The 23,341-nt window shown below is 37.9% G+C and overlaps 1 protein-coding gene across 1 annotated transcript in view; it reads right to left on the reverse strand.

Annotated features, from left to right (window-relative positions):
* ORC3 (origin recognition complex subunit 3) overlaps positions 1-23,341 on the reverse strand; it is a 38,860-nt gene that overhangs the window by 620 nt on the left and 14,899 nt on the right. Inside the window, exons 8-19 of the mRNA XM_059829630.1 lie at positions 21,754-21,913; positions 20,834-20,947; positions 18,857-18,990; positions 18,321-18,384; positions 16,164-16,280; positions 14,031-14,110; positions 9,844-9,977; positions 7,343-7,428; positions 6,846-6,943; positions 5,814-5,955; positions 1,896-2,012; positions 696-775 (exon numbers count right to left, since the gene is read on the reverse strand). Of these exons, the coding sequence (XP_059685613.1) occupies positions 696-775; positions 1,896-2,012; positions 5,814-5,955; positions 6,846-6,943; positions 7,343-7,428; positions 9,844-9,977; positions 14,031-14,110; positions 16,164-16,280; positions 18,321-18,384; positions 18,857-18,990; positions 20,834-20,947; positions 21,754-21,913 (1,326 nt within the window). The remainder of the gene's footprint in view (positions 1-695; positions 776-1,895; positions 2,013-5,813; positions 5,956-6,845; positions 6,944-7,342; positions 7,429-9,843; positions 9,978-14,030; positions 14,111-16,163; positions 16,281-18,320; positions 18,385-18,856; positions 18,991-20,833; positions 20,948-21,753; positions 21,914-23,341) is intronic.

Raw genomic sequence — 23,341 nt, forward strand, 5'->3', positions numbered from 1 at the left:
CATATACTAAAGAAAAGCTAGGTGTAGTATTAGAGCATACAAATATTCTTCCTGTAGTTAAGCCTCCTTTTGTACAACTATTCATCTCTTCTCTTTGGCAGCACTAGTGTTGTAGCCATGAGTTTTGGTTCTAATGCTCATCCTTTATTTTGGAGATCTCAGTTAAGAATCAGGACAAAGTGAGCAGCAGAATGGATGTTTTGTGGGAACTAAAATCTCAACTCTAAGGTACTAGAACTCAAGGCTTCTACAGAGACACTACTTTTATAATCATCTCCTCTGCTAATGCTTCCGTTTTCCTCATAACAAAACTATGTCTCCATCTGCTCTCTAGGTCACAGCTATGCTATCATCTGTTCCCTAGTAATGCTCTCCCCGCTCTACAGCAGCTGTACCAACTCTCAGATGATTTAACTGAGTAGAATAGTGCAATTTGGTTTAAGGACTGTTGGATCTGTTTCAGACCCATACACTTTCTGTGGACAAAAGCTGCTCTCTTGCTTTGCCACCCCCAGCCCAGCTATGTCAGCTGATCTATTTCTGTGACATTTTGAGTACATTAAGGCTTTTTAAACCAGTCATCTTATTTTTCTGGAATTAGTTATCAGTGCATATGAAGCTGTATTTTGAAAATCCTGGTTCATTAATCCTGTAAGCATTTGCATGTCAAACTTGAGAGAAATGAGAAAGGATACTGGATAATATCATCCACCTGGTCTGAAGAAGCTGCATCTGCATTTGGTCCCTCACCTGCCATCACCACAGTTGAGAAAGCCTAGAAAGGGAAAAGCAGCACAGATTCAACACATTTCATAGACAGACAGAGCTGCGTATAAAATAACACGCTCCGAGTTGATGACTATCATTCAGGACGAATGAGATCTCGGAATGGTAACACCATGAGAATGTCTGTTCAGCAGCAATCAAAAGAGCAAGCAAGGTTACATAATATTAACCATGGCAGGAATACTGAAAGACATCACTCTATGAACTCCTGTGCCTGCATTTTAAATCCCAATACAGTTCTGGTTCCCGACCCATTCTCAAAAAATACAGAACTGAAAAATGTTCTCAAAGGGAGATGCTTAAACATTCTGGAAAAATTAAGGAGGTAAGTCGTCTGTGAAGAAATCTGTAAAATTGAGGGACAGCAAGCAGCTGGGTAGGAATCTTCTGTCCACTTTTATTTCCAATACACAACCAAGGCAGCAGCAAACAAGACGTTCTCAGAACAAATAAACGGAGTGTCCTTTGCACTGCATGTAGTTAAGCTACAGAATTTCTTGCCAGAGGATGCTGTGGTTGCTAGAAGTTATATTAGTAATGTAATCCAGGTAAGCTTACGAAATCCCAAGAAACCATTCCAGTTCAGGAAACTTCAGAGCTAAAACATGATTGTTAGCTAGGGAGTATTTGGAGAATGTATCATATTAATGTCTGTTATCTTGTTATAGTCTCTCTGCTTTTAGTCACAGTATGAGACAGGGTGTCAGGTTAGAAGGACCTTTGCTCTTCCCTAGCACAAGCATTCTCTCCAAGAGCCCCACACTTGCCAAGCAGCAGCACTTACTTGCCTGTTTCCGTAAGAGTGTCACAGAATACTTAAAGGGGGGAAAAAAGGTAGCTTTGTGAAGTGTAAAATCTGATCTCTGCTGAGCATAAAACAGAAGCAAAAGATTTTTATCACAGAGTAATAATGCTGAAAATACATGATTCACAGTAGTCAGAGGAAGACTGGGCTGCTGATTGGAGTTGGTGTGTTCTTGCACAGGAGGGACTGAGGTATGCCATGATTTAAGCTATCAAAAGCAGCACTAAAGAAAAGCAGACATGCAGCATAAAGATAAATCAGAATACTGAAAGCAGGTAAAGGCATTATTTGCATTGTTACATACCTCTAACCAATCAACGAGATTAATCAATCTGCCACACTCCAAATGAAGCTTATACACTATGCATATGTCAGGGGCTTTATTAGAAATGCTTCCTCCATCACTTTTCAAAGCTTGATTCTGATGAAAAAATGAAAGCAGTATCTTTGATCAGTTTTTAATCTTTAACAATCTCTAGGGCTAGATATTATTTCAGGAAATTCACATAGTAGGTATTTTAACCAAATGTTTACTGGATGTGTGTTTAATGGCAAGTTGATGGTACAAAGGAAAAAACCAAACCCAGGAAAATGAGAAAATATGTAATTAAAAAAACCAAACTCAAACAAAAACCACCTAGGCACTTCACTCCTGGTGTTCCTTCAACAATTTTTTACACTTATGCAGTCTACCTTAATGAGTGATTACCTGATTAGGCTTTTCCCCAATTCTTTTGCTAGTTCTATTTACATATTGGAAAGAAATATTCTGTTTTGTGGATTCAGGAAAAGAAACTAGTCATGATTTGCCTCAGACTGTACTATGTAGAAAACAGAGAAGTGCCCCTTGCCCTCTGCCACCCCTGAAAGGGAAGAGGAAGTCTTAGTATAGCTGTGTCAGATGTACTAAAAAGCAAAATTGCTTCTCTCATCTCAGAGTTTTATCTTTGAAATGTAACAATCATTTCTCTCCGGCTTGAAACTCAGCACCTATAAAGGCAAAAGTCTGATTTCTCACAAACTATTCTATATGTCAGGAAATTCAGGTCATCAGCACTGAACCATTTACTTGAGAAGTAAAAAGCCACTTGAGCCAGAAGCAAAAGTCTCTGTAGAGCTGCAAAAATTTACAACATTTCATATCCGTTCATAATTTTTTTTTCAGTTTTCAGTTTCATGCACTTGAAGAAGCCAGCTCTCTTAACATGAAAACAACCACTGATCACTCCTTTTGAGTTCATAGAAGTTTTTGCTAAAATGCTTTTATATGCTAATAAGATGTACCAGTTACTTTTGGGAAGTCTATAAAGCCCTATCAAGAATACCTTCATAAATAAATGCTTTTCAAGATCGGAAAGAAGAGTCGGCAAAGAATGTAACTTTGCTTAAGAATCTCTTAGCTTACCTTTCATAGATCTCAATCCCTGCAATTTGAGACTCAGATTCAGTTTGGACTCTAGCACTTACAAGACATTTCACAATTTCCAGAAAGCCTAACAATTTTCAAGTTTATTTATTCTGTACAGGAAACACAAAAGCTGCAGACATTAGGCTAATGTCTGTCAGTTCAGTCCAGATGGTCTCCAGATAAATTCAGAGTAACATGGCTAAACCTTCAGAATGTTACAATCCAGACATTAATTTACCAGACTGTAAATTCAGGAGCATACCTTAATAGTTTCAAATACTACTGTGTTGCTAACTGGAACAGGCAGTTACACCTTCCGGCGGATCTAGCAGCTCACCACTGCCCAGAGGGATAACCCTACACCTTTCTCTCTTCCCCTCTTCTACTTCTAACTCTGTGGCTTCCTACACTTTGCATTGATTTTCTAATCTTAAGGCCAGAACAGTTAATCACAACCAAGAGAGGATGCAACTTCTAGAGCAACTGCACTCTCCTGGAACAGGTTCATCTGCAGAACTTAGTATCTAGCTGGACCACAGGCAAATGCCAAGAATGATCCAGGGAAGATATTACTGATGGGCACTGCAGGGTCTCTGCCAGCACCTGAAAGAATTCAGATTCACTTGTGATAACTAGGCCAAAGTCTTTACAGCATAGCAGGAGGGAGCTGCAGCTGCATGCAGGGAAACCTCAGCTTCCTGAGGTGGCAGCACATGTGTTGTCCCTGAGAGGAAATAACTAGACTGACAAGCAGGAAGCTGCCCTAAAATAAGCAGCCAGTTGTGAAACCACCTGTACAGCACAGAGGTGCTGTTTCAGGAAGAGTATGGGAGTGGGAACAACGCAGAACACTGTTGATGAGGGGTTTCTCTTGCTTGACCCTTCCCCCTGAGGCTAAACAGCCGACAGACTTGTACCTCACCCTGGAATCAATGTTACTGTCTTTCCCAAGGATCCAATGCTAGTATCCCCCTTCCCTGATACAGCTTAATTGCAACTCAAGGATTTTCGTTTCATAGCAATCAAAGTATCTTCATGGGTAACAGGACTCATTCCTTGAGATCAATGTGAAAAATCGCCCTTCTTACCCAAGGTCAAGAACAAAACTTGCATGACCATCTAAACCCCAGCAAGATCCAAGATCAGATTCCTTGTGCTGACACAATACTAAGCAGTGCCTTGCTGGTATTCCAAGTTACAACTTGTTGAATTTTCAAGGGAATCGGTGAAAACAAAATTACACTTTTTTGTGGCCTTTTTTTTCAGGATAAGTATAATCTTTGGTTCACGTTTTGCTAAATAAATAACTGGACTGGATTCCTGTAAGAAATGCAACACATATTAATCATTTGCTGGTACTCCACTGAAGCAAATCTGTTTCTGTCCTAGTCTTCTGGAAGGAACAGCTCTAAAGAACTTTGCTCTGGTCATGGCCCAGGAAAGTACAAGCCATGCAGAAGTCATGGATACAATTAAGAAGAAACATTTCCTTGATTTACATGGATTAAAATGCTAAGCAAGGTACTCAGCCAATACTGCTGCCGTTAGAAACTATGCCAAACCTTCACAATCTACTCAGAAAACATCGGAAATATGTTAAAGTATGTCAAAGAACAAAAGTGCAGGATGACAGAGGGCTTTAAATCCTGTCAACTCATCAAAGAGAATACTTATTAAACACATCAGTAGCTAGATTTTGCTTAGCTCTCCTAATCTATACTTTTACAGGTTTTCTAAAAATATAAATTACTGAGGTTTGTATTGGGTCTCTCTAATGGTAGCCCTCTTGCTAACTACTGTTTTCACAAATAAGCTCTTTAAATGGTTTTAGAAATAAAACCATTTGCACCTAGCAAAACTGACAACCCTCATTCAAATAGAGGCACAGTGCCAACAAACCCAATATGAATCGGGTTGTAGATTTCCAAGACTGATCTTCATCAAGTATGGTTCCTGATTAAAAGTTGGTTTTGACTCAAGTAACATATAATCACTCAGATAAAGCTACAACCAATGTTTTCTTCAAAACTATAATCACAATTTTAAGCGAAATGTTAGGGCACGAGGATAACTCCAAGTAGCATCTATAATCAAGGACAAAACAAAGAAATGTATGTTCACTCCTTTTCCAAATCCCTCTCTATTCCTTTCTTTCGGTCATCCTGTGAATTTGATTTATGAAAGAAGTGGAAAAGGGGCTACTTTTCTTCTCTACAAAAGGGCGAGGTTAACTAATAGAATCAATGACAATCCTCTTCTTGGACTTGGAAAAGATAGGAAGTCAATACACAACAGATTAAAATAAACATAAAAAGAAAAAACAAAGGACTCCTCTAAATACGCTGTAATTAAGCTATTGTTAATGTACATCACTCCACCTGAACAGAGCCTTCACCTTACAGCAAGTCTATATAGTGAGGACGAAGCACCAGCCCTGTAAAGAAAGTCTCTGGAAAGAGCCACAGACACTGTATTTTTCCCCATGGACAGTCATCCCATTTGTAATGGAGGACAAAATTACTTTTCTGCTACATGTACAGGAGAAAGAAAAGATCATACCTAAATCAGGCTCTGGAAAATGGATTCCCCATATAAAACCCTTTCCATAATTTGCTTCTTTATTTCAGCCAGACAGATTCCCTAGCTCTTTGCAAAGTCCCCAGTTGCTTATCAACACCAAATTGCTGGTTCTCTGCAAAACAGCTGAATGTGTGCCAAGCTTCATGAAACAGCAAAACTAAGCCTTACACATCATCCTCATATGCAGCCTTCAGAAACTACTCCAGCACCACAAACAAGTCACTTGTTTTTTACCTTCAGGTAGCAGTATGGGTTATTTAAAGCTGTATGAAGTGCAATCCTCGGGGCAGCATTCAAGTGCTCACGGAGAACACTGGCTGTGTTGAAATACACTATCTCATGCAGAGTCTTGTGGTCTGCAGGAACAAGGTAATTTCTGAAAAAGCAACATGAGGTATGGGGGAAGGAGGGGAGATACAAGCTTTACCTTAAGGGAAACAAGTCTATTGCAGTCAGAGACTACAAGAATGTATGTTTCCCAACCAGTACTGACAAATATCTGAAAAAACAAGATGAACAGTGCTGAAATCAACTTCTAAGCTGGGAATTCAGTTATTAGCAACTCTACATCTAATGGATTTAACGTAGAACTCTAGCTGGGCCACTGACAAATTCAAAAATAAGGGCAGCAGCTGAAACGCTAACACGAGTCATGCACTCTACAGATCTTTCTTATCCATCTCAAGGCCTCCTGATGAGTCTCTGCTCATTTTTGTCTTCAAATTTGAAGCTTTTTTCCTGGCACAGTCATACTTCTGTTAGCTTCTCTACCTCCCCCCCAAGACTCTATAATTAACAAGTGTCTTTGTCTCTTCCCCCACCCCAAGCCTTTCACATTTTCTGCTACAGAGCTGCCTCCAAAATCCTATCTGCTATGCCTTGCTCATCAAAACAGTTCCCCAAACAGATAGGATATCACACTTGACATCTCTACTGTTTCATAAGTAGAACAGATCAGCAAAGATTAGGGTAAAAACTCTTGACTTTATTTTGCCACATATACCCAGTCCTCTCTCAACTTTTTTCTGTAGCCAAAACAAGTTGGTCAATTTATGTACCAATTACTTCTACTAATCTATGGAAATTGAGATTTTTTTAAATTTTTTTTTTATTTTTAGAGCCCTCAAAGAAAGAACAGGAAGGAAAAAAGTGTGCTTCATACTGCAGGGACCAAGACACAATTTTGACAAGATTAACATGTTAGCAAAATTTCTGTTGCAACTTATGGTGCAAACTAATGTAGGAATATAGAATAGGAAAGCTCACCTTACAAGACTGTCTATATAGTCAACAACTTCAAAACGAAGCATTTCAAATTTTGTCAGTTTCTTAGACCGCCTTGATTCCTTCAACTCCAACAAAGTCTTTAAAAAAAAGTGGTGCATAAAACTACATGGGAGGTAGTTATTCTCTGGAGAACACAATCTACATGCTTAACATGTACAATTAATTTTTGCTGGCACGTCTTCACTGATGATGTTTGAAAGTGTGATCGTGCAGTTATTTTTATTTAGGCCAGTATATTCAGTTCTCAAACTGGTAGGAGTTTGGGAAATTCAAAGAAATGTGTGTTAGGCAGAATGTGTAATTTACAAGTTAAATAAGAAGAAACCCCCTAATTTGCATTTTAAAATCCTAGTTTATGACAGATATTTTTTATAATTCTAGATAGTTACTAGTTCTATTCTAGAACTAACCACGGACAATTACATCTTAAAAAAATCAGTTAAGGAACTAGTCAGTAAAGCCTACGCAGGCCTAACCTTCTGAAGATGGTAAAGGTCTGTCTTCTTCTGGAGCTCCTTTTGTGGCGATACGGACACATCTCGTTCTTGGAAAGCTTCTGCTACTAGAACAAAACTAATGTTTGATATGTGGGGTAAACTTTTCCTGACTACCGATATAAACCCCCTAACTCAAGCAATCTGCGAAGTGTTCAATTACTTGTTCACATAGACCCAAACACAGGCAGTTTAGAGTCTTCCACCTTGTAAAACATTATTAAAAAAGGAGTCTGCAGCGCAGCTTAAACAACTGAAGCAATTCAGTCCTGAGCAAAGATCCAGCATAAGCCTTGCACATCACTTGAATTCCGCTTATGTCATCCTAGGTCATACTCTCAACATTTGTACTACATACTACTGATGTTTTAGGAGTGTTCAAAAAGCCACACGCTGCATATTTTTTTCCTTCTCATGCAAAAAAACCCACTAAGTAAGAAATTAGTTCTCCCTACTTAACGCAGAAACTGTAACCAGAGCAGCAAACCAAAAGCGAGCTAAGTTATTTCATTGTCCAGTTTTATTCTCATCTTAGTTTATAAGAAAATTTTGTTTTCATAGCCATATAGTTTGTTGATCAATTGCACCAATAATTAGTAATTTTTAGGTAAAAACGAAGCAAGAACTCCCACAGCACAATCAATGTAGGGCTGAGTGATAATCAAAATAAAACAAAAAGGGAACTAAATTTCTCGCCTTATTTAGGAAGATGGTAATAAGATGGAGATTCCACCTATAGATCACAAGTAAAGCTCCAATCAGCAGTGACAATCATGATATACAAAAGCTTTTTGGTGACCTACATAAAATGAGTTTATATTTTCCAGTGCCCTGTGGACATTTGTATTTGTGTTGAAGACTTCAACACAGAGAACCTCCTCTCTCCACTACTACATGGATATATGTCTAGATATTTTTTATCAAATCCTTCAGCTCAAAATAGACTGAGCATAAGAGTATTTTGTTTCCTCAAGCTTCATGTTTTTATTTTTTCCAGTTCATTAGGCAGCTGGGAAGATGGACTTTGTTGTTGTTAAAAAAATAATTTTGGACTATCCTTTCAATCTAAGGGCTCTGTGGGAGATTTGGGTACATAATGCTTTTGGCAGACTTCTGAAAACTGCTAAAGATCAACACAATCACATAAACATACAGGAAGAAGTCACCTAACTCAGCAACCTATTCACGTAAAGTTTATCTTAACTTCCTCTTCTCACTTTTTCATTATAGCTTAAATCCACTCTAAAAACAAAACTAAGATCATTCATGGATTCATTAGACCTTCTCCGCTTTAAAAACATCTTCAAATCGGAACTGAAAATAAATACTGCCTTTTTTGTTTTATAGTTCTGCATGTCCTTGAATTCTCAGAGTCGGTCTTTCTTATTTATTCCATCAAGGTAAAAATCCAATTACTAAAAGCCTTTTGGTTCAATATGTTTTTTCTAAACTAGATGAACTTTCAGGTTTTCCATCATAGTTCAGATTCTTCAGTGCTGGTATCTTTAGTAACATACACAGCTTTTTCAAAGTGATCACCTATTTCCTGTACCACAGCCCTGCTATTACCACATCTGTTCAAAAATATATCATACAGGCAAGAGCCAATTCTTCTAAACAAGCCTCAGTTAACCCTAAAGCATTACATGACTACTTTAATTACTATTAGGCTGTATTTGGTGGCTTATTGCCTACTTGTCCAAATGCTGGGTAGTAACCACACTGATAATGAACTTCATTTGATATGCATAAACCAGACCAGATGATAACCACTGCATCTTCAAAAGGAAATCATAGGCAAGCACTTCTCTGTAGTTCAGGGGAAGCAGCAAAATTCCTGTTCCAGAAGAACGCTGGAATATGTCACATTCCTATTTCAGAAGGAATACGGCAGTTTCTGTTAACCTGCCTCTGAAAGATGGAAGGCTGTTACTCATTTGCCTTACTAAACTTTCAAATATGTCCTCTACCGTGAACAATCAAATATATGGGCCTGACAATTTACAGCATGTCAACAGAGCCTTGACAACGGGTGCTGGGTCTCCTAGCTCTTACACGAATTTAACTGAAGGTGCAAGTGAAAGAACTTTATATACATTTGGATTAAATACCATGTCATAAGGAAGTCTCCTCCTATTTATCTTTCAAAATCTGTTTTTATATTTGTTAAATGTTTTTAATGATTGCAACATCTGGTAAAATGCTCAAAAATATACGTATGACTGATTTAGTGAGTAATGTTTGCTGATCTGTCCAATTCTTATCTTACATCAGTCTTCCGTATTACAAAAAGCATGAACCAGATACCAATAAAGAATATAAACATTTCCTAATTTTGTGCATGTAGTTAAAGAAACAACCCTGAAAAATCTGATGGTTTGATACAACGACAGGCTATCACCAAGGAAAATTATACCCATTGGTCAGATTATAAAACAGCTTTAATATAATCTGCAATGGAATGTATGATGGTACACACCCACCTTCTAGTTTCTGAAACTGGGTCAAGAACTCCTTCAACTTCTCTATTGTCTTATCAAACTCCTTTCCAGAAGATGACACAAAAATTTCCACACATTGTTGAAGCATGGTTACTAAATCAGACTTATTCAACATCCTGAAAGACACAATTGTTGGCTGAAGTTGAAACACAGAATGATGAAAGAGTTTTCAATGTTCTTAGCTGAAAAAAATTTTTAAAATAATTTGAAAAACTCCTTTTAAAAGAGAAAACCTCCAAGATTTCAAGCATTTAGTCTTGCATTAAAGTCAATTTTTTCCTTGCTGTCATTAACAGAAAGAAACAAATCAACTTGGACAGAGGTCCCTCACATTTTCCTGCAGAATTGACAATGAAAGCTTTTCTGATAGTCTACCTAAAAACACTTGCTGGATACAGAGTTATAATTTTTGAAACTGTGAGTCAGGGGAAAAAAATTAAAAGTACAGTAGGGGTCATTCCCAAGAATGGCAAGTGAAATGGTAAAAAAAAAAATCAGATTAGTATGTACTCACACATCCACAAAATGCATTACTCTCTGTGATTCAGAATGATTCTCAAATAAAATCCAAATTGCTTTTTTCTATAATTAATTGCTATAAACCTAACCACCACTAGAATCCTAGAATCATTTAGGTTGGAAGGGACCTCTTGAGATCATCTAGCCCAACCTCCAGTCTAGCATTTACTTACATTTAATTATGTATTAGGGCATTTTATAAGCATCGCCAAGCACTGCTCAGTCTCAGAATCTTCATTTAAAAGATACCAAAGGAAGTCCTTGCAAATATCCATAAATGAAATCCAGAATTATAGTCATTGCATCAAGCCAGTACCATTACACATGCATGTAACCTTTTTCATGCAGTATGAGAGGTTCCCGATGCTAAACACTCTTGTTCTGAACAATCACACATTTTAACAGTCACTGTTACGAGGAGCCCTTCCCAGCCTATTCTTGTGGTTTTGCTTTATCTTATACAAAACAAAGGTGCTAATAGTTTAAGGATTTTAGAAGACACAAAAAACAGCTACACAAAAAATGGAGCATGACGAAAGAATGAAATAATGGCAATCAGTGTGGCAGGCAGCGTGTCTCTGTATCAGCTCCCTAAACATTGAGTAAGAGATATTTCAGGAAGAATTTAGAAGAGGCTGGGGAAGCTTTATGGATGTCTGGAGGGGCAATTGCAATTTGAGCTCTAGTTTCTAACTGGCCATTGATGCTAAATGCTTGTAAAGGCTAGAATTTGAAACTTCAGTTTATCTGATTCAGGGTTATGGATTTTTGCAAGTCAGGCATTGCCTTCAGATACACTTGTTTTGTACAGAAAAGCATCAGGAGTTAACAACAGAAAGGGTGACCTTGACCACACAAAAGGCTAGAAAGCATTTTGAAACTGTCTTGTAGAATATAATGGGTAAACAAGATAGCCTTCTCCCAGGCCAGAGAAAACACTGCAATAACTAAACATCTAAGACAGAGAGAGAGGATAACCAGATCTGGAGATCTGTGAATGGGAAAGAACAAATTTATTTTAGCAATATTATTCAAAAAGAAGCTGCAAGTTCTAGAAAAAAAAATATTTACAACAGCAATGGGATTACAGGGCCCAAAGAACAGGCAAGAGGATGGTTATCACATATTAGGAAACAGTAAAGGATGCTTTTCAACCTTCTGGGCTTGAGATTACTGCAAGGTGTGCCAGGTATCAGAGAGCAGGGTTAAGATTCTAGTTCGTTTAGGAGACAGGCTTAAAGCAGAAACGAACATCTCAAATCATCCAAAGACAGTAAAAAAAAAAGTCTCCTATTATTCAGAGACAAGTTATGAATGAGAAGAAAGGAAGCTAGGATGAAGTCTATAGAAACTCCTTCTGAACGCTGAAGTGGAGAATCATCTGAAGTGGTAACAGAGATCGGTCAACAACAAAATGCCAGTCACAGAAGGGGAGGAGTGTGATAAGCGGTATGTGATGAATGGCATCAGTCATTAGCAGACAAAAACAGAGTATAGTATCTAGACAGAAAACAATAGGTCAGACAGTCCTCAAGGTTTTGCCACCTAAAATCTTGACCAGATGTCCCAGACAGTTAGTTCCCCATAACCAATCAAGTAAGTTACTCTCCAAAACCTCTTAATCTTACCTCTCTTCTGATTAGATTAATCCACTGTGAACTAAAACTCACACACTCTCCCTGTCTCCCCATGATATTTTTTAGACTCTAGACAACTAGTTTAAATTAGAATAACTATTGTCTAGATTGCTTAAGTTAGATCACCTGAAACACCATCTTCGGGGAAAGCACTTTTAGCAGAAGGGATAAAAGCCAGTCCAAGGAAAGGCTGAAGTAGAGAAACAACCAACGAACCACAAAAGGAACTCAATGCAACAACTGAAAACCCCACATTCAAACATAATTCATGAAGAGCAAAAGAGAGACTTTGTTACAAACCAAGAAATAAGCTGATCAAAAGCTTCTCTGTTTTTTATTTTCTAAATACAAGAAAAAGAGATGGACTCCAGAAAAACACTGAAAAGAAGAATAAGGGATGGTGAACATAAGGATATCAACAGGTGCTGTGGCCCCTTGGAAGACAGAGGTATTAAGGAACAGTGAATAACTTCCATACCCAAGCAAAGAAGATTGTGAGTAGAAGCAGAAAGATCGCATTTTATCATTTCCTTCTAAAAGATGGCAAGATTCTATGCAGAAAAAGCAGAGGCAAGAGGAAGTATGTCTGAAATGGAAAAGGGAGTTAAAGTTAAAAGCTGAAAAAATAACAATCACAGCTAGAATCCCAAGTTTTTGAAGGAATCGTGTTGAGGGAGCTTTGTTAGAAAAGTGACAGAATTCCTGGAGTTAAAAAAAAAAAAAATATGAAAGGATTGACCATGATCACTGCATTTCTATCAGAAGCTCGCACAGTGGGAGCCAGGACCAGAGGAAAAACAGGAGGGAGATGAACAGGTAAGAATAAAGGCGGAGCAAGCCAGAATATGATGGCAGCATCAACTTCGAGATAGAAGAGGAAGATTAATTCAGAGTGGAAGACAGCAAATTAAACACAGGAGGAGAAAAAGGAGAAGAAAAAAATGTCCAAGAGTTATTAGAGATTACAGAAAGAGAGTACAGGAAAGCAAAATGACACATATGTGGTCAAGGGTTGATAGGTGATTGAGTGCTGTCAAGATTCAGGACAGTCAGAGAAGGATTAAGAAAGAAAGACTGGAGAAATGACAAATCAAGATTGTAATCCTCTCAAAGGGATGAGGGTAGAGAACGCAGCACAGTGGTGGTGCCTAAGAACCATGCAGTATGGCAAATGTACATTTTGAAGAGTATGTTTCCTTGTGTATGTAAGCCCAGAAAGTTATCCTCCACCCACCAATGACGTGATTTTTCTATTAAATTTTACTGTCAGACACATTAAATCTCACAAGCTCAGAGGCTCTTGAAGAGGCAGTTATGGTTGCATCAGCTCCTTGTGTGACAGAACCGATGTATTACTTGAATGAATGCAGCTATCAGGAAACAGCCATCTGCCATGATAAAACACGTTTAGAAGTCTGTAGCTGCAACATTGCAATTGAATGGTTTTCTATTAAGAAAATTGGCTTAGATGACTTTTCCATTTTAAACACTGACAGACAACACAAGTGTAGGCTCTCCTGAAGTCCTAAGCTCACCGTAACACAAAAAATTAACTCAGTCCCTGTACAAACTCTTAGACAAAGGAGGCAGGGGGAAAGCAGTAAAATAAAAAAAATAAGAAAGGCCTCAGCTACTCATTTGGAACACATTCTAATTTCACAACAGATTAAAATTTAGGCCAACTAAAACTAATAATTTGGTTGATAATATCTAACACAATCATACTTTAAAAGACAAAGCCCAACCGATGTTCTCATTCACACACAGTAATCTCAGTGGTTTCAGCATAATTACTCAAGGCATAAAACATACTAGAACCTGGTTGAGTTTCATGGAAAACAGTAGAAAGACAAAATTAAAACAGCAGTCAATTATACTTGCAAACAATTCTACAACTAGCTGCAAACAGGTAATATCCTCAGCTTTAAGTTCCAGAATAACAGATGACTGATATTCTCCGTGTGTACAGTGGTATTAAAACATAATGGGGAAAAATAATTTTAAAAAAATCACCTTGCTAGCTGAAGAGATGACTCATACTCCTCTGTCTCCCACACTCGCTTTTCCAAACACGCACAATGCAGCTCCCTGATCTGTTATGCAGACGGTGAAGAAAGGATAAAGTGTTTTACAAACAAAGCAATGCAGAACTCTTACAACAAGCTTTTCAAAGTAATATATAATTCCTTTGGAGCTTGTTTCCCAGAGATGCAGAATGATTGCAAAAGAAATGAAAGCATTTAGTTATCTTACAGAACTAAGCTCCAAGTGTTGCTGGAGTTTATGTGTTGCTCTGCACCAGATTTCAAATAACTAACATTCAGATGAAGATAACTGCAGAGAACAGAGACGAACTCCAATCAAATGCCCCAGCTAAAACATCTTTTCATTCTCAAATACTGGGACAGTTCATGCTGATTTTGTACTTAGGGACAGATTCTAATAACAGTATGGAATACATTGAGAACTGACAGACGAGTGCATATGCACAGAATATATTGCTCTTCTAGTGGAAGAAGAAATTGCTTAGCATGAGAAGGTGGATTTAATGACGTTAGAGCAATATGACTATTAAGAGCAATTATCACTGTTCCCTTACTATCATTTTCACCTTACTATCATTTCGCCTTCGACACTGTCTCCCACAGTATTCTCCTAGAGAAGCTGGTGGCTTATGGCTCAGACAGGTGCACTCTTTGCTGGGTAAAAAAAACGGCTGGACGGCCAAGCCCAGAGAGTCGTGGTGAATGGAGTCAAATCCAGTTGGTGGCCAGTCACAAGCAGAGTCCCCCAGGGCTCAGTTTTGGGGCTAGTCTTGTTTAATATATTTATCAACGATCTGGATGAGGGGATTGAGTGCTCCCTCAGCAAGTTTGCAGACGACACAAAGTTGGGCGGGAGTGTTGATCTGCTCAAGGGTAGGAAGGCTCTGCAGAGGGATCTGGACAGGCTGGATCGATGGGCCGAGGCCAATTGTGTGAGGTCCAACAAGGCCAAGTGCCAGGTCCTATACCTGGGTCACAACAACCCCATGCAATGCTACAGGCTTGGGGAAGAGCAGCTGGGAAGCTCCCCCACAGAAGAGGACCTGGGGGTGCTGATTGACAGCCGACTGAATATGTCCCAGCAGTGTGCCCAGGTGGCCAAGACGGCCAACGGCATCCTGGCCTGTATCAGAAACAGTGTGGCCAGCAGGAGTAGGGAGGTGATCGTGCCCCTGTACTCGGCACTGGCGAGGCCGCACCTCGAATCCTGTTTTCAGTTTTGGGTCCCTCACTACAAGAAGGACATTGAGGTGCTAGAGCGGGTCCAGAGAAGGGCGACGAAGCTGGTGAGGGGTCTGGAGCACAAGTCTTATGAGGAGCGGCTGAGGGAACTGGTGTTGTTCAGCCTGGAGAAGAGGAGGCTGAGGGGAGACCTCATCACTCTCTACAATTACCTGAAAGGGGGTTGCAGAGAGGTGGGTGTTGGCCTCTTCTCCCATGTGACTAGTGACAGGACAAGAGGAAATGGCCTCAAGTTGCGCCAGGGGAGGTTTAGGCTGGGTATTAGGAAAAATTTCATTACTGAGAGAGTGGTGAGACACTGGAACAGGCTGCCCAGGGAAGTGGTGGAGTCACCATCACTGGAGGTGTTCAAGGAACATGTGGACATGGCATTGCGGGACATGGTTTAATGGGCATGGTGGTGTTGGGTTGATGGTTGGACTTGATGATCTTACAGGTCTTTTCCAACCTTAGTGATTCTGTGATTTTATTCTGTACAGAAGGTTGCTAAAACTCAGTCTCTTCATCTGAATTGGACTAGTGAGCTAATAGGCAGTAGAAGAGAATACATTGTCTGCAATGCATACAGATAATCACAGATGTGGGAAAGTCGATGTGGGGATTCTTTTGCTGATCTGCCCATCTATGTCTTCCTGGAAATTCCTTCCTGTTGACTGACAAGGTATCATCCACGCCGCTAGAGAAAGCACATACTGTTGCCCTCTGCCTATAGCCAGAAAGCATCTGTCTCCATTTTAAGAAGTAGGGGAAAAAGCAGCAGAACAGTAAACAAAGAGAAAGAATAAATACTTACTCAGATGTCATACTTTGAAACAAAAAAACCCCCATGTTTTGCTAACATGGCATAACAGTACATCACCTGCTTGCCCAAAGGGTACTTTGGAAGAGAAGATGTGAAAACATGAAGACATCTCAGAACCGAAACATAATTTTCATGGTAAACATGCAAGTCCTCCAGCAACTTCTGTATTACTTCCTACAGTGACAGAATAATTGTTTTGTAAGTCATTCTGACATCCATTTATTTAAAACTCTCATGAAGTACTTAAAATGACTCTGAAGTTTTGACATTGTGGTGTGCTATGATTTAACTCACCAGTATTAAATTAAGACTATTATGCAAAAAAGCTGTATTTCAACAGTTCACTGCAATCACATTGCATATTTTTAACTTTACTTTCTTCCTCCATCTCACTGGAGAATTGTTATTGATTAGCATTATTATTTTACCATTTTCAACTATATTTAGCCTTTAGATTTGGTATGTCATCTTGCAAAAACAAGACTATACACTAGACCTTTAATAGGCAATGAGAAATTACATAGCTACTTTTACTCAAATCCTTATTATTTGCATTTTTGTATTACAAATGCATTTAAAAAATTATTTCTTATATTGCGGGTGGCTGCTGTTTTTATTAGTTAGGTATACGTAAAAAGGCCAGTTCACAGTTGCTGCTCCTATGTGCTCTTAATTTTACTTCTGTTTATTCATAGATTGAGAAATGCAGAGAAAAAAATTATCATGTATTAGGAAAAAGAAATTATTAACTGCTGCTACTGAATTTACTGGATGGCACCTCGTTATCACTGGCCTCCCATGGAATCATATGCAACATTTCTGGAAAACCACACTCAAAATTTCTGGTAGCTGTATTAAAGTACTTTGGGCTAATTACACTTAAGTTTGTGCACATAAGCACAAGAAATCTGACTTCCTTCCAAGAGTTACAGGGTGAGGCTTGTGAAATAAGGGGTATATTATTAAACGTATAAAGTTTAAAACATACAATGTTTACGTTGATGAGCATTCAACTTTCAAAGTAGCAGCCCATTATATGGTCTTTAAACTTTAAACAAAGAAACAGCGTCTCAGCTGCTCATTCCCACTCCTTCCCTCCTCCTGTTGTTTCAACAGAAGCATTTATGCACCTGCAGAGTGAACTGCATTGAGGAAATCATTCTGCAGAAACAACCCAGCAAAAAAATTCCCATGTCTTGTCCTTTTTTTTGGTGAGGTTACTTTAATTGGATTGTTTCTCTGATTATATTCATTGCACAGCCACACAAGCAGTTGTGCTGGCACATCTGCTGAGATGTGTATAAACAGCAAGGGAATGGCAGTAGCTCAAGCTATTTTTGCCACTGAAGACTATGGATCATAAAATCATGTATAAATCATGTCTTGCCTTGACTACTATAATTGCACTGTACTTGCAAACTTGCCTGCTACCAACCTCTCTTCCAGCCATTACCATTGTTCTTCACACTTCAAAAGACCTTACAGACCAGGAGCTCTGCTAGGATAAATTAATTGCTTTATCTCTAGTAGTACCATTTGCCTGACAGGTTAGATATACTTGAGATGAAGAGTTAGTAGAAACCCTTTACACTGAACAATGCTTCTACTTGGAGTGGTTCAGCTGGTGAAAAAAACCAACAGATCTTTGTTGTTGAATTCCCGAAAGGCTCACAATAGTAGTAGCCTGACTTTAATCACTTGACAAACCTTCAGATAAACATGTAACATAAAGTTTTAATCCTGTGCAACATCTAGTGTGAATGTGTGCCTTGGGACCCAGACTGCCCTACTGAGTTCAGTCAGAAACCATACAGCAGGTATGGAGGACTAAGAGCTTATCAAATAACCTCCAAAATGACTTACTCATTCTTCAAACACTTCACTGACTTTCCAAGAAAGTCAGTCTGAGTAAGCATTAAAAGACCAGGCCATAAATAAACCTTGTAACCTTCTTTTTAAGCAGTTCTATTTCTAGACATAGTTAAAAGTTGATGTCAGAAAAGTTGTGCAGCTTTGCATAAGGGTATACCTGGCAACCCTAGAGATTCGGAATTTCGACCTGCCGATCCTAATTCTGCATTCCTGGACATGAAGCACAGTATGTACTGTATGAAAGAAGAACTATACGTCTCAGTCTTGTATTTTATTATGCTCCACAAACTAATATATTGTGAAAGTTATTTTTGCTCTCCAAAGACGTTCATAAAATTTTACCTTTAAGAAGCTGTCTGCTGTCAGCAGTGCAATCTGTTTCTCTGATACTTGACTTTCCACATACCTGATGGCAAGAAAAAAAACAAGAACATAAAAATTATAATGTAAAGTACGATTAAAGATTATAGGGTTAAAAAAATTCAAAAGTTTATGCTGCTAAAATGATTACTTTGGAAAGATTCAAAAAGGGACAGTTAAATCCAGCAAGTTGAAAGGCCACTCCAAAACACTAGAGATTATGCTCCAAATCAGCTTAACAAGTTCAAAAGTCATTTATGGTTATTTGTCATAATAGAACAAAAGAAAAAAAAAGTTCAAGTGATTAGACATCACAGAAGCTGGAGTCTCTACACCAGAAGATTAAGGCTTCCTGAAATTATTTAGAACTGTCCTCCTTTTGATCGACTTACCTTTGCTACAGAAACATACGCACAAGTGATCTACAGTTTTCACGGAGCTACATTTTACAGATTCCTTTTTTTTCTTTTTAAGCTGACTAAATACAAGATTGTCCAAAAATTTATTTCACCTTTTACCTTCTAAAAGAGGCCAGTTGCCGAATGTTTTCACACTGATCATGTGATAAAGAATTTACTTTCTTCTTAGCATCTACCAGTTGGCAACACAGTACACTAAGAGGCTGGGAATAGAAGTGCTCCACAACACAGAGCTGAAAAACAAAGCAAGAACCAGTGATGTTAATAAAATTCATCCTCCCTGCTATATCTACCTTTTAATGCTTTCTTACTATTACAGTGCATATACTACAATGGTAGTAATGGTATTCCTTTAAAAAAAATTTCATTACAGTTCATAAATATTCCATAAGTCACTACAGGACACTGATTATTCAGTTTTAAATACAGTCACATCATTACCTTTTCTTGCTGTATGTGCTATTCATTTTCAGTACCTCATCTTTCCCCCCTCTTACATAACAGTAACTATAGTTTGTCAAATATTTTCTATTCACTTATATGAATTACTGCATTCTTTAGGTTACATATTCAGCTCCAACACTCACAAATAACAAAGAGTGTATTTAAAGATATGAAAAGCAACTACTGTACACAAACTTACCACATGTCCTAATTTCAATTTCTGTTTCACATCCACAAAAATACACTGCTAAACTCTTACTACATATATGTACAAATATGCTCTATCACTGATTTCAGCTGCACTAAATGTTTGTAGCGTCACAGCCCTGCAGAACAGTAGCATATACTCATCACATCTATTCTTAAAAACAAAACAAAAACCCAATCAAACAGACTATCTCACTAAAAACTTCTAAAACAAAAACTGTCAAAGAGGAAAGACACTTCCTGTCAGAGAAGTTAACATCACTCCTAGACATAGAGATGATGGTGATCCCTTGTATCTATCACTTAAGAAATCTGATCTGAAATTGCTTCATCCTTGAACACTTTTAACACACAAGGACACGGCCATATACTGTCAGGGCTAGGACTTACATTTTCGCATCAGGCCAATGGGGAATCATTAAATCCTGGCAACTCTTTCAAATAAGGAGTTGAAACCTATGAAAACCCACACAGGTCCGTCTGCAGGAAGATGTACTATAGTCAGGATATTTCTCCTGGCCACATGTAATCATTGAATCTTAGATGTCAAAGAATCTGAGACACTCTAAAGGTGTATGACACTAAAAGGGCATGTTTTACTAACAGGTTCATACATGGAACCAGGCAAGACACAAACGATTTCACAGTCCTGCATTAAAACAGATTACAGGGTCCACAAATTCTTTGGAGAACTCTCATCCACAATCCATAAAAGCTACAAGGAGACTCAGACACAGAAATACATCTAGATATGAAGATCTATACAAGCCAACAAAAATATAATTATCATGCTCTGTATAGACTATTTTTGGAAACTTTGAGATCTTCCACTTTGTCTCCTGATAGGGTAAATATAACTCCTGCATTGCTGCACAGCTGCTTGGAGCACAAGCACCACCTACTCTGAGGCACAAAGTAAGTGACCCTGCAGCTCCTACTTCCCTGAAAAGGCAAGAAGTGTGCATCCAGAAACTGTGCCAGAAGAGTTCAAGTGGGGAAGAGATACTGCTGAGCCTACTCACACCGTGACAAACCAGAGTACAACGAGCTGGTACAGAGGATCAGAGCTGGAGAGTTCTGCCAGGCGTGTTAGAAGCTGCAAGTTAATCTGCAGCAAAATACAGGTCTTTCTACCCACTAAAGCAGGTTACCCTTTTAAATGTAACCTTTAAACGAAGCTTTTTGTGGCAGAGTAAGCTTTTACATGCTTCTTCATACCTGTCCTACAAGTTTTCCTTTAAAACCATAACATTTAATGTTTTAAAGTTAAAACACCCACCTGTTCACAGATCCAAACTGTTTCCGAAGGACATTTTTTCATCCAATTCAGTGACAGCAAGATTAGGACCTAAGAAATCTTTTAGCGCCTAGTAATTACCCTTTGTTTTCACAACCATAATTTGAGTTCTTGTTACCATTGCCTACCTGAAATCCTTTGATAAAATTCTGGACAGAAAAATCATGGTACAAGAATATGTTGATGAGAACCTGCAGAACTTTCGCACCCAGTTTAAAGGGAAAATGGGCTGTCAGAAGCAGCTAAGGGAGACAAAAAGGAAAAGTAGCCATAGCAGAAATTCTTTCCTGAATTCAACTCAGCAAAATTTATATATACAATTTAATACAACTCTCAGTATCTGTTAGCATTCAACTAAATGAGAAAATAAATACACTAACTTCTAAAAACAGTATTTCTACTAAAATATCCATGTAAAGATTAATTTTTGGTTTGTTATTTCACCACATTTTTCTAAGTACCTTTTATTAATATGCAACGTTTGAAGTTAGTTTTGCTTAACACTATTTTTGTATTTATTTTTAAAATTACAAACAACAGAACAGAGATTGCTGTAACAACCAGGGATACCACTACTTTCAGCATGTGTAACAGTGATTTTGGAAATCCTGCACAAAGTGGTGTACCAAGAATCGCACAGACAGTGTCTATATGGCTTGACCATTTGGATAACTCTGCTAATTTTTGAAGGCAGCAAAATTCAGGCTGAACTGAATTTTTCTATGTTTAAAGCTATCTTTTTCTAGAACAAAGTAAAATTCAAATCAAAGCACTAATTTAATGAAGAGGTGAGAATGTCAAAGTGTAGTTGCCCAAGTATGCATGCACAGATGTCAATAAAAACAAAAGATGAAAGCAGATGTGTGTCTCAGTGTGTAAAGGAATGTCTGAGTATTAATGTACTTTGCAGCTACGAGTAGAAATATCCAAAATCCACAGCTCTCAGGAACTCTCAGGATCGCATTTCAAAAGCTTCAGACAACCTACTTTTAAAGGCCACACTGTGCTAGAATACACACACACTCCTCCTATTTAGAAAAGGAATTACCTTGTCAATTATAGTAGACAGGTGCTCCTTACAGGCAAGGGACTGGAAAAGCTCTATGCACAGCAGAGAGGAAACAGAGTGAGGAAGTAAGCTGTGGATAATCATTGGAGATGTAGCAATTCCAAAAATGAGTACTAGAGGTAATTCACGGATATGCTGACTAGGATCACGGGGGAAGGGAGGAAAAAAAACATAATAGTTACATTACAGAAAATCATGAGACAAATGCATTATGTTCCTACTACAGCACTAAGCTTAGATGCAGAAAGGGGTAAATTAAAAGATTTGTTGCCAGTAACCCAAAAGAGTTTTGATGTGGAGTAAAATGAAAAAGAGAGGAAGCTATTTTAAAGCCCTAAAGTAGAAAAGCAAATTAAATTATATTTTAGGATTCAAATTTCAGGAAGTGGAATAAAAAGCATCTTTTCAGTTAGAGCATTGTACTGGTGCTATCTTCCCAAAGAGTTATATTCAGAGAACTGAATCTTACGATTTTTTTTTTTTTTCCAAAGACATAGAAAAAATTAAGGAGACATTAAACAGCTAAACAGTCTCAAGAAAATTTACAAGTTTTACACCATTTAATAAATTTTAAAATAAATATGAAACCCCTCTAATAGTCTATGTTCCAATTATATTTAAAAAAAAGAATTCAACTTCTCCAGATTCAGTCTTCCTCTTCAGATAATTTTTAGCATATGCTTTGAGAACTGATAACTGAACGCTGTATTGTGAACAGCATACGAATTATACAAAATGCAGTGTTTTCCATATTATTTCATCATTATTTTTCCATTTTTTATTAGTTTCAAGCAGATAAAAATTCTGCTATCTTAAATATCTTCTAGGTTAAAATTGACAATTTGTTCCTTTCCTCTGTTTTCACCACAGCAACTTTTTGACCTTTAGTTGTTATCCCACAATTATTTCATTTCTCTAACTCCTCAAAAGCCATTGCTAGAGACTTAAACATAAAAGCCAATAAACTTTATATATTACTGTCCACTGTTGATAACCTAAAGGAATATTGGAGAGAAACTGAATCTTGTGATTAAAAAAAAAAATCAGAAAAGCCTCTCACATTTACCCACTTCACCCTTATTATTAAACATGTTTAAGACTGAAATGGAGAGAATAAACCCAATCTCTACAATTAATCCAAAGATCTTTTTCAACGTATTATGCAACTCTGCCAAGCTTCTATTCTACCTATCTTCTACTTTAATCAAGACAATCTTTAGATATAAGACCATTTGAACCCTCAAAACCTTTTTTCTGAAGAGACACACAGCCTATGAAAAAAGTGTATTTGCAAATAGTAGACTGACAGACATGAACTGCACTTCATCTGCATTCCACATGCTCATAAGTAGGTATTTATCCTTGCCACAAAAAGCAAAATAAAAAACAACACTTAAACAATTAAAACACATTTTCCCCTGCCTTACATCCGAATTATTTCCAGATAATTGTGCATTTCTGATTTTACTTCTTGAAATGTTCCCCAGAGAACCCATCTGCCAGATTTGAAGTAAAAAAATATTTTTATTGTGGGTCTCTCAGCAAGTGAAATTGCCTAGCCTTGTTC

The sequence above is a fragment of the Gavia stellata genome, chromosome 2 (assembly GCF_030936135.1).
Source record: "Gavia stellata isolate bGavSte3 chromosome 2, bGavSte3.hap2, whole genome shotgun sequence".
Taxonomy (NCBI): domain Eukaryota; kingdom Metazoa; phylum Chordata; class Aves; order Gaviiformes; family Gaviidae; genus Gavia; species Gavia stellata.